Source organism: Ranitomeya variabilis, chromosome 5 (genome assembly GCF_051348905.1).
Source record: "Ranitomeya variabilis isolate aRanVar5 chromosome 5, aRanVar5.hap1, whole genome shotgun sequence".
In the NCBI taxonomy this organism is placed as follows: Eukaryota; Metazoa; Chordata; class Amphibia; order Anura; family Dendrobatidae; genus Ranitomeya; species Ranitomeya variabilis.
In genome coordinates this window covers 667,356,424-667,370,224 of record NC_135236.1, presented here as the reverse complement: position 1 = coordinate 667,370,224, position 13,801 = coordinate 667,356,424, and the positions used below count along the sequence as shown (strand labels likewise).

At 43.0% G+C, this 13,801-nt stretch overlaps 1 protein-coding gene across 1 annotated transcript; it reads right to left on the bottom strand.

The window, feature by feature from the left end:
• Positions 1-1,252: 1,252 nt before the first annotated feature.
• Positions 1,253-13,801, bottom strand: LOC143775153 (uncharacterized). Its single transcript, XM_077262994.1, has 2 exons — positions 12,047-13,801; positions 1,253-5,034 (listed from the first exon to the last, which is right to left on the bottom strand). The coding sequence occupies exons 1-2, from the start codon at positions 13,646-13,648 to the stop codon at positions 3,403-3,405; spliced, it is 3,234 nt and encodes a 1,077-aa protein (XP_077119109.1). The 5' UTR covers positions 13,649-13,801; the 3' UTR covers positions 1,253-3,402.

Here is a 13,801-nt window from a genome sequence, read left to right as displayed (position 1 = left end):
GAAAGCCCCTTAGGTATAAGACTGTATATATGTGCACATAGTTTAGAACATAAGTACATAGATTGTGTCTCATGTCTGTAGATGATATATGTATACGTATCACAGTACATCATTCACCAGACCTATGTAAAAAGCGGGTCACATCCTGCCGACATACAACATCCAGATATCCCCGCTATCTGTATCCTCAGGATGCAGACGGTGGTAAATACATTGGTGGAAGACGGGCGCCGCCGACTCCTACTTCCACCAATCAGCGAGTGCAATTGGGACAGGTGACGTGATGACATCACTATATCACGTCTGCTGTGCAGAAAGTCCGAGCGTCAGGGAGCAAAGCAGAGCACCGAGGGAACGGGAGCAAAGTGAGTATGAATTTATTTATATACATACATATATACAGTAAATATATATACTTATGGGACGTGGAGGCTCATACTGTACATAGATAGGAGGCTATGTGGAGGCTTAAAAAATATAGGGGCTATGTATAGGCTCATACTATATAGGGGGCTGTATATGGGCTCATATTATATATGGGGTGTCAGCATACTTAGTTCTGCTCAATACAATTAATATTAATAGAAAATAATAATTGTAATTAATATGTTAATATTAATATTGAGCAGAATTCATTTCAGCCTATTAGTTTGGCCTCCACAACAGTCAGGGTCTGTCATGTGTCCCCTCAGGAAAATTAATTGCCCACCCACGTCATATACTAATCTATATGTGGTATCTTATGTGCACAGAGATTCCATGTTATATATTATGTCATTGTCTAATTCTGTACTGATAACATCGGATGTCTGTAGTCACAGTACATCATATATCAGTCACATCTAGTGTATAGGAGAATATGTGATGGTTCTGTAGTCACAGTATATTAATACGAAAAAAAGTTAATTCAGCTCACCCATTAGAAGTTAAATCGCTGTGGTGGTATCATCCAGGCACAGAAAAGACATCTCTGCCAAGACATAGAAAATTTGGGAAAAAAAATATGGGAATCCAGCTTCAGGATGTAAAATATCAAAAAATACTTTATTGAAACATTTAAAAATAGAACTGAAGACTAAGAACACAGCAGTTGTTCGAAACGCGTTCAGTTGTTCATGGCTGCTCCCTAACTTTGTTGCTGGTCATTTGTAAGCCCTTGTTCTATTTTTAAATGTTTGAATAAAGTATTTTTTGATATTTTACATCCTGGAGCTGGATTCCCAAGTCATAGTATATTACCTTATTTTGCGGACTATAAGATGCATGAGACCATAAGATGCACCCCAAATTTTGGGGAGGAAAATAGGAAAAACATTTTATTAAATGAAATGGTGGGGCGTCTTATAGTCCGATTTTACTTTAGCTTACCGGGGTCAGCGGTGATGTACCTGGGTCACCGGAGGCAGAATTCCTGCTGAAAGAGGCCGGTGGTGACAGGAGTGGGTCGATACTGCGGGCGCCAGGCTGGGAGGAGAAGGTGTCCCGGCAATTCGAGGCTGCGGGGCCAGGGCTAGGTGGAGAAGGTGACCCAGGGGTGATAGGTGGTGGGCAAAAATGCTGCCGGATGTGTTGCATGCGCAGACTACGATTTCGGGAGTTTAATTCCTTCTCCGGGGTCCAGCGCCGCTCTGTTCCTCTTCTCAGTGACGTCACCGCTCTTCAGACTCTCCACCTCACTTTATGCTTGAAGTATCTTTTACAATGTGAGTCTGTGGACCCTTGTTATGCGCCTCGTTCGTTTGCTCCACAGACTTACATTCACTTCGGGGTCAGACAGAGCGCAGCGTGACCCGGAGACTCTACAGAGCGGTGACGTCACTGAGAAGTGGAGCGAAACGGCACTGGTCCCAGAGAAGGCAGCATTACCTGAGTATATTAATACACTGACATACACTACACTGACATTTGCACAGGTTTAGAGAAGAATATATGAATAAACTCTGAAGACGACATGTAATTTACCAGCTGCACACTTTGTTTCCAACACGGTTCTCAGAGATCTTGACAAATTCCCGTAATCACTCCAACACTGCAGATCGCTGAATCGTGATAGAGCGCTGTGCACACTGTCAGGATTCCTCTGTATTCCCAGTATAATGATCGCAAATATGAATGTGTATAGTTATGGTCACATGCCGACTAGTGTCAGACACCTCTCTCAGTGGCACATCGACACCGATAGAAGGAATGAAAATGTAGTCAGCATTCGACCACAACCATCCCAGCATTACTCCGGCAGCCAGAGGTTAACCTAATAAAGATGGCCACTGCTGTGTGCTTTCCCCCAGGGCAAAATTTGCCAACCAGCCCCTGCTCCAACCTGTAATGGTACAATCGCATATATAATATACTGCAGTATATACTGAGACATGATGGCTCATATGAGTATCTGAGATCAACCCCCTCATCGCACATGAGGACCCAGCGCGGCTCTACGGTTACATCCATACGCACCAAACATTTATATATGACGCTGTTGAATTGTGTATTTTTGGTGCTTTTATTTCCTTTAGGTTTCTTTTGGGAACCTGAAATAACCCATGTAACAGACATTTGAACAATCCTAGTGTTTCAGTACTAAAAAATACAACATAAAAACTGCATCAAATCTGCACCAAAAACTAAAAAAGGGACAAAACATAAAAAGCATTAAAAACGCAATAATCAAAGTAGATTTCTATTGTGGTTTTCTGTGCTGACACCTGAGAAAAGTAACATTTCTTTCTCGTAGGACGGAACTTTCCTTCTTTTCCTCCTTTTGCCCTCCATAGTCTCTGTGCCGCACTATTATGGCTGTGAGCCCATTCTGGCAGTTTGTGGCTCTTTTATGTCATTTTCTGATCTTCTCTCAGCTGATTTATAATCACAGACAAAGTTAAAGTTGAGCACGGAAACAAAGAGCCTGGAAAAGCCAAACGGTGCAAAAACTTCAATGAAACCCACTTGATAAAAAATATTTTAACCCTAAAAACAAGCATTTAAGTAGAAACAAAATGTCCCTAAAGGTGGACAACCCCCCGTACCTTAACCCTAAAGTCTTATTCTCATTATAAATGGTTAAAATTGCAAACTGCCTTTAAAAGAAAGGAGCTGAAATTTATTTATTGACATTATCAATGAATGTTATTGTTACAGCTTGGTGCTTAGGTTACCGACCACCGCTGCGTCTATCAAGCTCTTTTCTATAGAACATGTAAGCAATGGTGGGAAACTGCCTGATCTCTGGTTCGGCTTCAGTGCAACTGCGCCCCTCTGATGGAACAAAGACAAAGCTGACCCTGATTGTATCATCCAAGGGCACAAAGGTAATCCAAACTGTAGATCAGAAGCACAGGCATGAAATACGGAGCGGTGCGGTCCTCAACTGCAATGGTGACAGAGCACCTCAAAGGGTGTTATTTCCTATCCTGTAATTCTCAGCCAGATATTATCCTCATAGCTTCCATTATCCTTTCTCCAATATACAAATAATGCAGCATGAAGAGGCTCAGAGAAGGTGGCAGTGAAGGTGTGTAAGTGTCTGATGGGGTCACACAGCTCATAAAAGGACAACTGCCCGGCCTCATAATCCAGATATATCCTGAATCGATCACTGGAGATATTGTCAGGTAACCGGATCTCTTTACTGTCATGTCTCACTGAATACTGATTATTAAATCTCCACAGAACCCAGGACTTGTTATTATTTCCAATCACTGACTGCCACCACCTCCTGTCTATACTGGGATAACACATCCCTACACCCCAATTCCCTGATCTACTGATCTCCACATCCCAGTAATGTCGTCCTGAGATAAATCCTCTCCTGCTCATCACCTGATTATAATCCTTGAATCTCTCTGCTGTTTCTGGACGTTTCTGCTTCTCTCGTGTCCAGGTTGCAGTTTTCAGGTCGTCTGATATAAGGACATTATTAGCAGCTGTGGTTACATCCAGTAATATGTCTACAGGACCCTCCACATAGATCCCGCTCCTTACACCTGATATTACGTCACATAATGTGTGTAATGTGTGTGAGATGACAGCCACATCCAGGTCATCTCCATCATGGGGCTGTTTATCATGTCCCCCTGTGTCCTCATCACCTCCCTCCTCCTCAGGATCACACAAGTCACCGGTGTCTGGTTCCTGTAAGACAGTCAGTGGATCCGTCATGTTACACAGCTCCTCAATGTGTCTCATCTTCCTGGACAGCTCGTCCTTCTTTATTTCCAGCTGATGGATCAGAGCAGACAGTGACAGTGACTCTTCCTTTTCCTGCCTGGAGATCTCACTCAGGACCTTCTTCTCCAGGTCGTCCACCCGTCTCCTGATGTCTGTACACAGGGCAGTGACTCTCTCGACTTCTCCAGCTGCTTTTTCTTGAGCTTTTCTCCTTCGTTCCTCCAGACTCCGGACTCTTTCCTCAGTCTCCTCTCTCTTTGTTGTCAGTTTCTGGAGAACATTTCTCAGTTTCCTCTTCTTCTTCTCAGAGGCCTCATCCAGCTTCTTCACACAATGTCCCCGATGTTCTCCTGCTGAACAATAGACACAGATACAAGCCGCGTCCTCAGTGCAGTAAAATTCCAAGATTTTCTTATGGACAGAACATTTCCTTTTCTCCAGAGAAGTGCTGGGATCAGATAAGACGTGTTCTGGTGATTTGCTGTGAACCCTCAGGTGTTTATCACACAGAGAAGCCTCACAGTGTAGACAGGATCTAACAGCAGGTACAGGAGAGTCCACACAGTAAGTGCAGCAGATCCCGGTGATCTCCTCTTGTTCTTGCTGAGTAATCAGGAAACGTTCTGCGACATTATAAAGATATAAGTTCCTCATCAGTGCCGGCCGCTCCTGAAACTCTTCTCTGCATTCAGGACAGGAATAAACTCCAGACCCGTCCTGTGTATCCAGCACACGACCAATACAGACCCGGCAGAAGTTGTGTCCACATCTCAGCATTACAGGGTCCTTAAAAATAGATAAACAGACGGAGCAGAGCAGCTCGTCTCTCAGATCAGCAGACGCCATGGCTGACGGAAGGCAGAAATGAAACTGAATTTACCTCACCCCTTATTGTTACACCCATTTCATTAACCCCTTAATGATAGTTGCATGCCTCAATGTCGTGGAACATACAGTGGGTATGGAAAGTAAATCCATAATGATCCAGCACATCTTCTTGATAATAAAAAACTTTTACTTTATGCAAATCCTCTTAAAACATTGTTGGAGACCAATGATAATCATTATGATTAAGACCCACACATGGGTCAAAACGCATAAAGTTTTATTCTCATGTGGAACTAGCTATCCCATTCTGTCTTGATCTCCAACAATGTTTTTAAGAGGATTTGAATAAAGTAAAAGTTTTTTATTATCAAGAAGATGTAGTTAATTATAGATTTACTTTGCATGTGGGCTTGAGCGTTATTCCATGCACCTTCGTGGATAACTGCACCTGCTGTGGACAATTCAAGGGTGAGCTGATGAACATTTCATTGCAGCCATTTGGTAAATTCAAAAAAGTTCATTTTTTCTCATTAATGTACATTCTGCACCCCATCTTGACTGCAAAAAAAACAGAAATGTCGAAATTTTTGCAAATTTATTAAAAAAGAAAACCTGAAATCTCACATGGTCATAAGTATTCGGACCCTTTGCTCAGTATTGAGTAGAAGCCCCTTTTGAGCTAGTCCAGCCATGAGTCATCTTAAGAATGATGCAACAAGTTTTTCACACCTGGATTTGGGGATCCTCTGTCATTCTTCTTTACAGATCCTCTCCAGTTCCATCAGTGACATCTTTTATGGATAGTCCTTGGATGTAATTATGATTTTACAATCTGCAAACAAAAGTTTAGGATTTACCTCCATTCGAGCTGGATCCATTCCTGTCTCCTCACTTGTTTCCGTTATTGGCAGGGTCATTGTTCCGAGCCACAGAGAACATATCGCTTTGGTGAGCCGGCTTTCTCTAGTAAAAGAAGGTCCTGAGCATGAGGTAGTTTTTCTATATTGTCCTAATGGGTATAAATATTCCTTAATGGGGTTATCCAGTAGCTTTGTCACTTTAGGGCCCCATTTAAAATACAAACAATGGCTGCTTACCTCCAGAAGAGCCGCTGTTTCAGTGATGTCAGTGCGACTTTTCCTGGCTGGTTACATGACATTGTTGTGTAATGGGTCTGCTGCAGCCAATCAGTGGGCACCGATTAGCAGTAGCTCATCATCATTAATCCATTATAGTGGATATCCATTCTGAGGAAATAGAAATGGCTGCAGCCGACATAGCTGCACACACAACGCAGGTAAAGCGCCGCTGCGGGAGGAGAGTATCCTTTTCTTTTAAATGGGACCCTAAATTGATTTAGCAGGGATTGTTCCGTAGTGGACAATCCCTTTAATAGAAAAACATTCAGTAATTAATTTTACCACTAGGGTTGCATAACTAAGGTGTGTTGTGTAATACTGATGTGTGCGCACAGGACTTTAGCTTCTCTTAACTGATCGTCCCTTCATTTGCACTAAAAGAGAAAAATATTCAGGCATTGAGGCTAGTGCCAACATTTTACCATCAGAGCTCCATGATAAAGAAGGGTGTAATATTAAAAGGTATCTATCAATATGAATTTTTTTTATAAATCCGTAGAACAGGAAGTTTTGTATTATGTCTTATAAGGCTGCAGCATTATCTTCCTCATCTTCCAGGACCTTGTAGGTTCCCCATTTCCTTCCTGCAGACTGAAGAACATCCCAAAAAGTCCAACTAGCGTAAATGGTAAATAGTGGACCCTGGAGGAGGGGGATGCAGCTGCAGGTTTTAACTTCCTGTTTTTAGAGAAACACCATAAGGGAAGAGGGAGTAAAAGCCATGTAGGTGGGTTGATACGAAAGTAATGCATCCTGTTTATTAAAGTGGAAACTTCAACAGATGGCGAGAGCATAAGAACGTAGTTGAATAGAGCAAGCTGTCAGCTCCACCATGTCACCCCCAGAGGTTATACATTATCGGCAGCAATGAAAAACAGCCTGCATGCCGCGGTAGTAGAAATCTGAACCATCAGAAGAATCCACTTTTCTAAACCAACGATGACAGCATCTTTATAAAATGTTGCCTACGTAGTCCACCAAAGAAATTGGAGTCAAAGACACCAAATCTGGACTAAACGGTGGATTTGGTAGGACTCTACAGCCATATTTTGCAACGTTCTTGGTGGTCTGGTATGGGGCATGACGTTATCATGTTTCAAGCAAAAAGATGTCCTCTTCTCTGCCCCGATTCTGGAAGTCTGAGCTTTCAGCATCTTTATGTAGCATTGAGAATTGATAGTTCCTCTAGGCTTTTTGTAATTTGCTTCCGCGCAGATTCAGAACAATGGCGTCCACTGGCCAATTTTTTTCAGAACCATAAAAGTAAATCAATGTGCTGAAAATAAAACAAATCCTTCTGATCACCTCACAGCTCCCCTCTCTGGTCCCCCCACATTTCTGTCTGGTCCGAGACACATTAGGTCTTTAACAGCGGTGATCTGAAGATGTGGAGAGAACCGGACAGGTGACGGGGAAGAGCAGACAGCCTGGAGAGGTGAGCGGTGAGTATAAAGGATTTTATTTTATTTTTTACATATTACGTTTATGTCCTGGTGTCTGAAAAAAAAAACATAGAACATGATAAAGGGCATATAATTTGTGGAGAATAACATCTCCGAAAATCAAACATCTCGGGAAAATCCACACGAACAGATTTAGAATTTTGCCTGATCCCCTCATCTCTAGTCAACACAATAAAATAGGAGGCGACTGTAGGTCTATATTCAGCGAGCACCCCTTAGTAATGCTGCGTCTCACTGACGTTCTTCTAGAGTGTCTTACATTACATTACTGTAGTTTTGTTTTTCTGCTTATAAACCAGAGCACTCTGGATGACCCACTGAAATAGGAGCGTGAATCTGTCCTGTAATGGTCACAAAATTGTCTGATGCCGGTTTAGTTTTTTCTTATTACAACATATAATTATCATGATTAAGAAATATTCTCTCTGTGCCATCCAAAGAGGAAAGGATAAGACTCTCCAGGTGCCTCTAGCAGGGGTGGTCATGGCCGGAGGGCAGAAGGGCAAATATCCACCCGGCCGGTCCCCCAGCAGAAGTTTTGGGTCGCCGGGCCCTCTGTCCCTTAGAAGACAGCTGTCGGCACTTTATTCACAATCATACACTGCCTGCTCCTAGGCCTGGCTCCAGGACATCATGTATTATATATAATATATAGTGCTGTACATTATAATATGTGATGTTCTGTAGCCAGGTCCAGGTGGGATCAGTAAGGGGGCTTTCACACTGCGTTCTGACACAGGTTCGTTGGTCTCATCAGGGCTTATGTCTGAACCCACGAGCAAAACGAGATTTGGACGTACAGTATAAACCGACGGGGCCATAGACAATCATTTTCAGGAGTGTACGTCTACTGAAGATGGACACCCAGATGTAGTCTTTTAAGTCTGAGTGTCCACCTCCAGTAGGCGTATATGCCCGAAAATGATAGTCTATGGCCCCGTCGGTGCATACACCCGAATCGCATTTCGAAGGGGGTTCAGACGTAAGCCTCGACGGGACCAACAAACAGATGCCATAATGCTGTGTGAAAGCCCTTTATGTATAAGACTGTATATATTTGCTCATAGTTTAGGACATAAATACATAGATTATGTCTCATATCTGTAGATGATAAATGTATCACAGTACATCATTCACCAGACCTATGTAAAAAGCGGGTCACATCCTGCCCTCTCCTGCCGACATACCACGTCCAGATATCACCGATATCTGTATCCTCAGGATGCAGACGGTGGTGAATACATTAGTGGAAGACGGGGGCCGCCGACTCCTACTTCCACCAATCAGCGAGTGCCATTGGGACAGGTGACGTGATGACATCACTATATCACGTCTGCTGTGCAGAAAGTCCGAGCGTCAGGGAGCAAAGCAGAGCACCGAGGGAACGGGAGCAAAGTGAGTATGAATTTATTTATATACGTACATATATACAGTAAATATATATACTTATGGGACGTGGAGGCTCATACTGTACATAGGAGGCTATGTGGAGGCTTAAACAATATAGGGGGCTATGTATAGGCTCATACTATATAGGGGCTGTATATGGGCTCATATTATATATATGGGGTGTCAGCATACTTAGTTCTGCTCAATACAATTAATATTAATAGAAAATAATAATTGTAATTAATATGTTAATATTAATATTGAGCAGAATTCATTTCAGCCTATTAGTTTGGCCTCCACAACAGTCAGGGTCTGTCATGTGTCCCCTCAGGAAAATTAATTGCCCACCCCCGTCATATACTAATCTATATGTGGTATCTTATGTGCACAGAGATTCCATGTTATATATTATGTCATTGTCTAATATCTGATATTCTGTACTGATAACATCGGATGTCTGTAGTCACAGTACATCATATATCAGACACATCTAGTGTATAGGAGAATATGTGATGGTTCTGTAGTCATAGTATATTAATACAAAAAAAAGTTAATTCAGCTCACCCATTAGAAGTTAAATCGCTGTGGTGGTATCATCCGAGCACAGAAAAGACATCTCTGCCAAGACATAGAAAATTTGGGAAGAAAAATATGGGAATCCAGCTTCAGGATGTAAAATATCAAAAAATACTTTATTCAAACATTTAAAAATAGAACTGAAGACTAAGAACACAGCAGTTGTTCGAAACGCGTTCAGTTGTTCATGGCTGCTCCCTAACTTTGTTGCTGGTCATTTGTAAGCCCTTGTTCTATTTTTAAATGTTTGAATAAAGTATTTTTTTATATTTTACATCCTGGAGCTGGATTCCCATATTTTTCTTCCCAAGTCATAGTATATTACCTTATTTTGCGGACTATAAGATGCATGAGACCATAAGATGCACCCCAAATTTTGGGGAGGAAAATAGGAAAAACATTTTTTTAAATGAAATGGTGGGGTGTCGTATAGTCCGATTTTACTTTAGCTTACCGGGGTCAGCGGTGATGTACCTGGGTCACCGGAGGCAGAATTCCTGCTGAAAGAGGCCGGTGGTGACAGGAGTGGGTCGATACTGCGGGCGCCAGGCTGGGAGGAGAAGGTGTCCCGGCAATTCGAGGCTGCGGGGCCAGGGCTAGGTGGAGAAGGTGACCCAGGGGTGATAGGTGGTGGGCAAAAATGCTGCCGGATGTGTTGCATGCGCAGACTAAGATTTCGGGAGTTTAATGCCTTCTCCGGTGTCCAGCGCCGCTCTGTTCCTCTTCTCAGTGACGTCACCGCTCTTCAGACTCTCCACCTCACTTTATGCTTGAAGTATCTTTTACAATGTGAGTCTGTGGACCCTTGTTATGCGCCTCGTTCGTTTGCTCCACAGACTTACATTCACTTCGGGGTCAGACAGAGCGCAGCGTGACCCGGAGACTCTACAGAGCGGTGACGTCACTGAGAAGTGGAGCGAAACGGCACTGGTCCCAGAGAAGGCAGCATTACCTGAGTATATTAATACACTGACATACACTACACTGACATTTGCACAGGTTTAGAGAAGAATATATGGATTAATTCTGAAGACGACATGTAATTTACCAGCTGCACACTTTGTTTCCAACACGGTTCTCAGAGATCTTGACAAATTCCCGTAATCACTCCAACACTGCAGATCGCTGAATCGTGATAGAGCGCTGTCCACACTGTCAGGATTCCTCTGTATTCCCAGTATAATGATCGCAAATATGAATGTGTATAGTTATGGTCACATGCCGACTAGTGTCAGACACCTCTCTCAGTGGCACACCGACACCGATAGAAGGAATGAAAATGTAGTCAGCATTCGACCACAACCATCCCAGCATTACTCCGGCAGCCAGAGGTTAACCTAATAAAGATGGCCACTGCTGTGTGCTTTCCCCCAGGGCAAAATTTGCCAACCAGCCCCTGCTCCAACCTGTATTGGTACAATCGCATATATAATATACTGCAGTATATACTAAGGCATGATGGCTCATATGAGTATCTGAGATCAACCCCCTCACCGCACATGAGGACCCCAGCACGGCTCTACAGTTACATCCATATGCACCAAACATTTATATATGACGCTGTTGAATTGTGTATTTTTGGTGCTTTTATTTCCTTTAGGTTTCTTTTGGAAACCTGAAATAACCCATGTAAAAAACATTTGTAAAATCCCAGTGTTTCAGTACTAAAAAATACAACATAAAAACTGCATCAAATCTGCACCAAAAACTAAAAAAGGGACAAAACATAAAAAGCATTAAAAACGCAATAATCAAAGTAGATTTCTATTGTGGTTTTCTGTGCTGACACCTGAGAAAAGTAACATTTCTTTCTCATAGGACGGAACTTTCCTTCTTTTCCTCCTTTTGCCCTCCATAGTCTCTGTGCTGCACTATTATGGCTGTGAACCCATTCTGGCAGTTTGTGGCTCTTTTATGTCATTTTCTGATCTCCTCTCAGCTGATTTATAATCACAGACAAAGTTAAAGTTAAACAAAGAGCCTGGAAAAGCCAAACGGTGCAAAAACTTCAATGAAACCCACTTGATAAAAAATATTTTAACCCTAAAAACAAGCATTTAAGTAGAAACAAAATGTCCCTAAAGGTGGACAACCCACCGTATCTTAACCCTAAAGTCTTATTCTCATTATAAATGGTTAAAATTGCAAACTGCCTTTAAAAGAAAGGAGCTGAAATTTATTTATTGACATTATTAATGAATGTTATTGTTACAGCTTGGTGCTTAGGTTACCGACCACCGCTGCGTCTATCAAGCTCTTTTCAATAGAACATGTAAGCAATGGTGGGAAGCTGCCTGATCTCTGGTTCGGCTTCAGTGCAACTGCGCTCCTCTGATGGAACAAAGACAAAGCTGACCCTGATTGTATCATCCAAGGGCACAAAGGTAATCCAAACTGTAAATCAGAAGCACAGGCATGAAATATGGAGCGGTGCGGTCCTCAACTGCAATGGTGACAGAGCACCTCAAAGGGTGTTATTACCTATCCTGTAATCCTCATCCAGATATTATCCTCATAGCTTCCATTATTCTTTCTCCAATATACATATAATACAGCATGAAGGGGCTCGGAGAAGGTGGCAGTGAAGGTGTGTAAGTGTCTGATGGGGTCACACAGCTCATAAAAGGACAACTGCCCGGCCTCGTAATCCAGACATATCCTGACTCTATCACTGGAGATCTTGTCAGGTAACCGGATCTCTTTACTGTCATGTCTCACTGAATACTGATTATTAAATCTCCACAGAACCCAGGACTTGTTATTATTTCCAATCACTGACTGCCACCACCTCCTGACTATACTGGGATAACACATCCCCACACTCCACTCCACTGATCTACTGCTCTCCACATCCCAGTAATGTCGTCCTGAGGTAAATCCTCTCCTGCTCATCACCTGATTATAATCCTGGAATCGCTCTGCTGTTTCTGGACGTTTCTGATTCTCTCCTGTCCAGGTTGCAGTTTTCAGGTCGTCTGATATAAGGAGATAATTATTAGCTGTGGTTACATCCAGTAATATGTCTGCAGGACCCTCCACATAGATCCCGCTCCTTATACCTGATATTACGTCACATAATGTTTGTAATGTGTGTGAGATCACAGCCACATCCAGGTCATCTCCATCATGGGGCTGTTTATCATGTCCCCCTGTGTTCTCATCACCTTCCTCCTCCTCAGGATCACACAAGTCACCGGTGTCTGGATCCTGTAAGACAGTCAGTGGATCCGTCATGTTACACAGCTCCTCAATGTGTCTCATCTTCCTGGACAGCTCGTCCTTCTTTATTTCCAGCTGATGGATCAGAGCAGACAGTGACAGTGACTCTTCCTTTTCCTGCCTGGAGATCTCACTCAGGACCTTCTTCTCCAGGTCGTCCACCCGTCTCCTGATGTCTGTACACAGGGCAGTGACTCTCTCGACTTCTCCAGCTGCTTTTTCTTGAGCTTTTCTCCTGCGCTCCTCCAGACTCCGGACTCTTTCCTCAGTCTCCTCTGTCTTTGTGATCAGTTTCTGGAGGACATTTCTCAGTTTCTCCTTCTTCTTCTCAGAGGCCTCTTCCAGAATCTCCACCTGATGTCCTCGATGTTCTCCTGCTGAACAATAGACACAGATACAAGCAGCGTCCTCAGTGCAGTAATATTCCAAGATTTTCTTATGGACAGAACATTTCCTTTTCTCCAGAGAAGTGCTGGGATCAGATAAGACGTGTTCTGGTGATTTGCTGTGAGATCTCAGGTGTTTATCACACAGAGAAGCCTCACAGTGTAGACAGGATCTAACAGCAGGTACCGGAGAGTCCACACAGTAAGTGCAGCAGATCCCGGTGATCTCCTCTTGTTCTTGCTGAGTAATCAGGAAACGTTCTGCGACATTATGGAGATTTATGTTCCTCATCAGTGCCGGCCGCTCCTGAAACTCTTCTCTGCAGTCAGGACAGGAATAAACTCCAGACTCGTCCTGTGTATCCAGCACACGACCAATACAGACCCGGCAGAAGTTGTGTCCACATCTCAGCATTACAGGGTCCTTAAAAATAGATAAACAGATGGAGCAGAGCAGCTCGTCCCTCAGATCAGCAGATGCCATGGCTGACAGGAGAAGGAAGAAGAAATGAAACTGAACTTACCTCACCCAGAGTTGTTGTTACACCCATTTCATTAACCCCTTAATGACAGTTGCACGCCACTATTTTGTGGAACATACAGTGGGTATGGAAAGTAAATCTATAATGATCCAGCA

What these genes read in the sequence shown, in the direction of transcription:
- LOC143775153 (XM_077262994.1), bottom strand. Translation starts at nt 13,648, where the DNA reads ATGGCATCTGCTGATCTGAGGGACGAGCTGCTCTGCTCCATCTGTTTA. An exon ending in ATATCTGGATGAGGATTACA is followed by an intron (nt 5,035 to 12,046) that starts GGATAGGTAATA and finishes AGGTAAATTCAG; the next exon opens with TTTCATTTCTGCCTTCCGTC.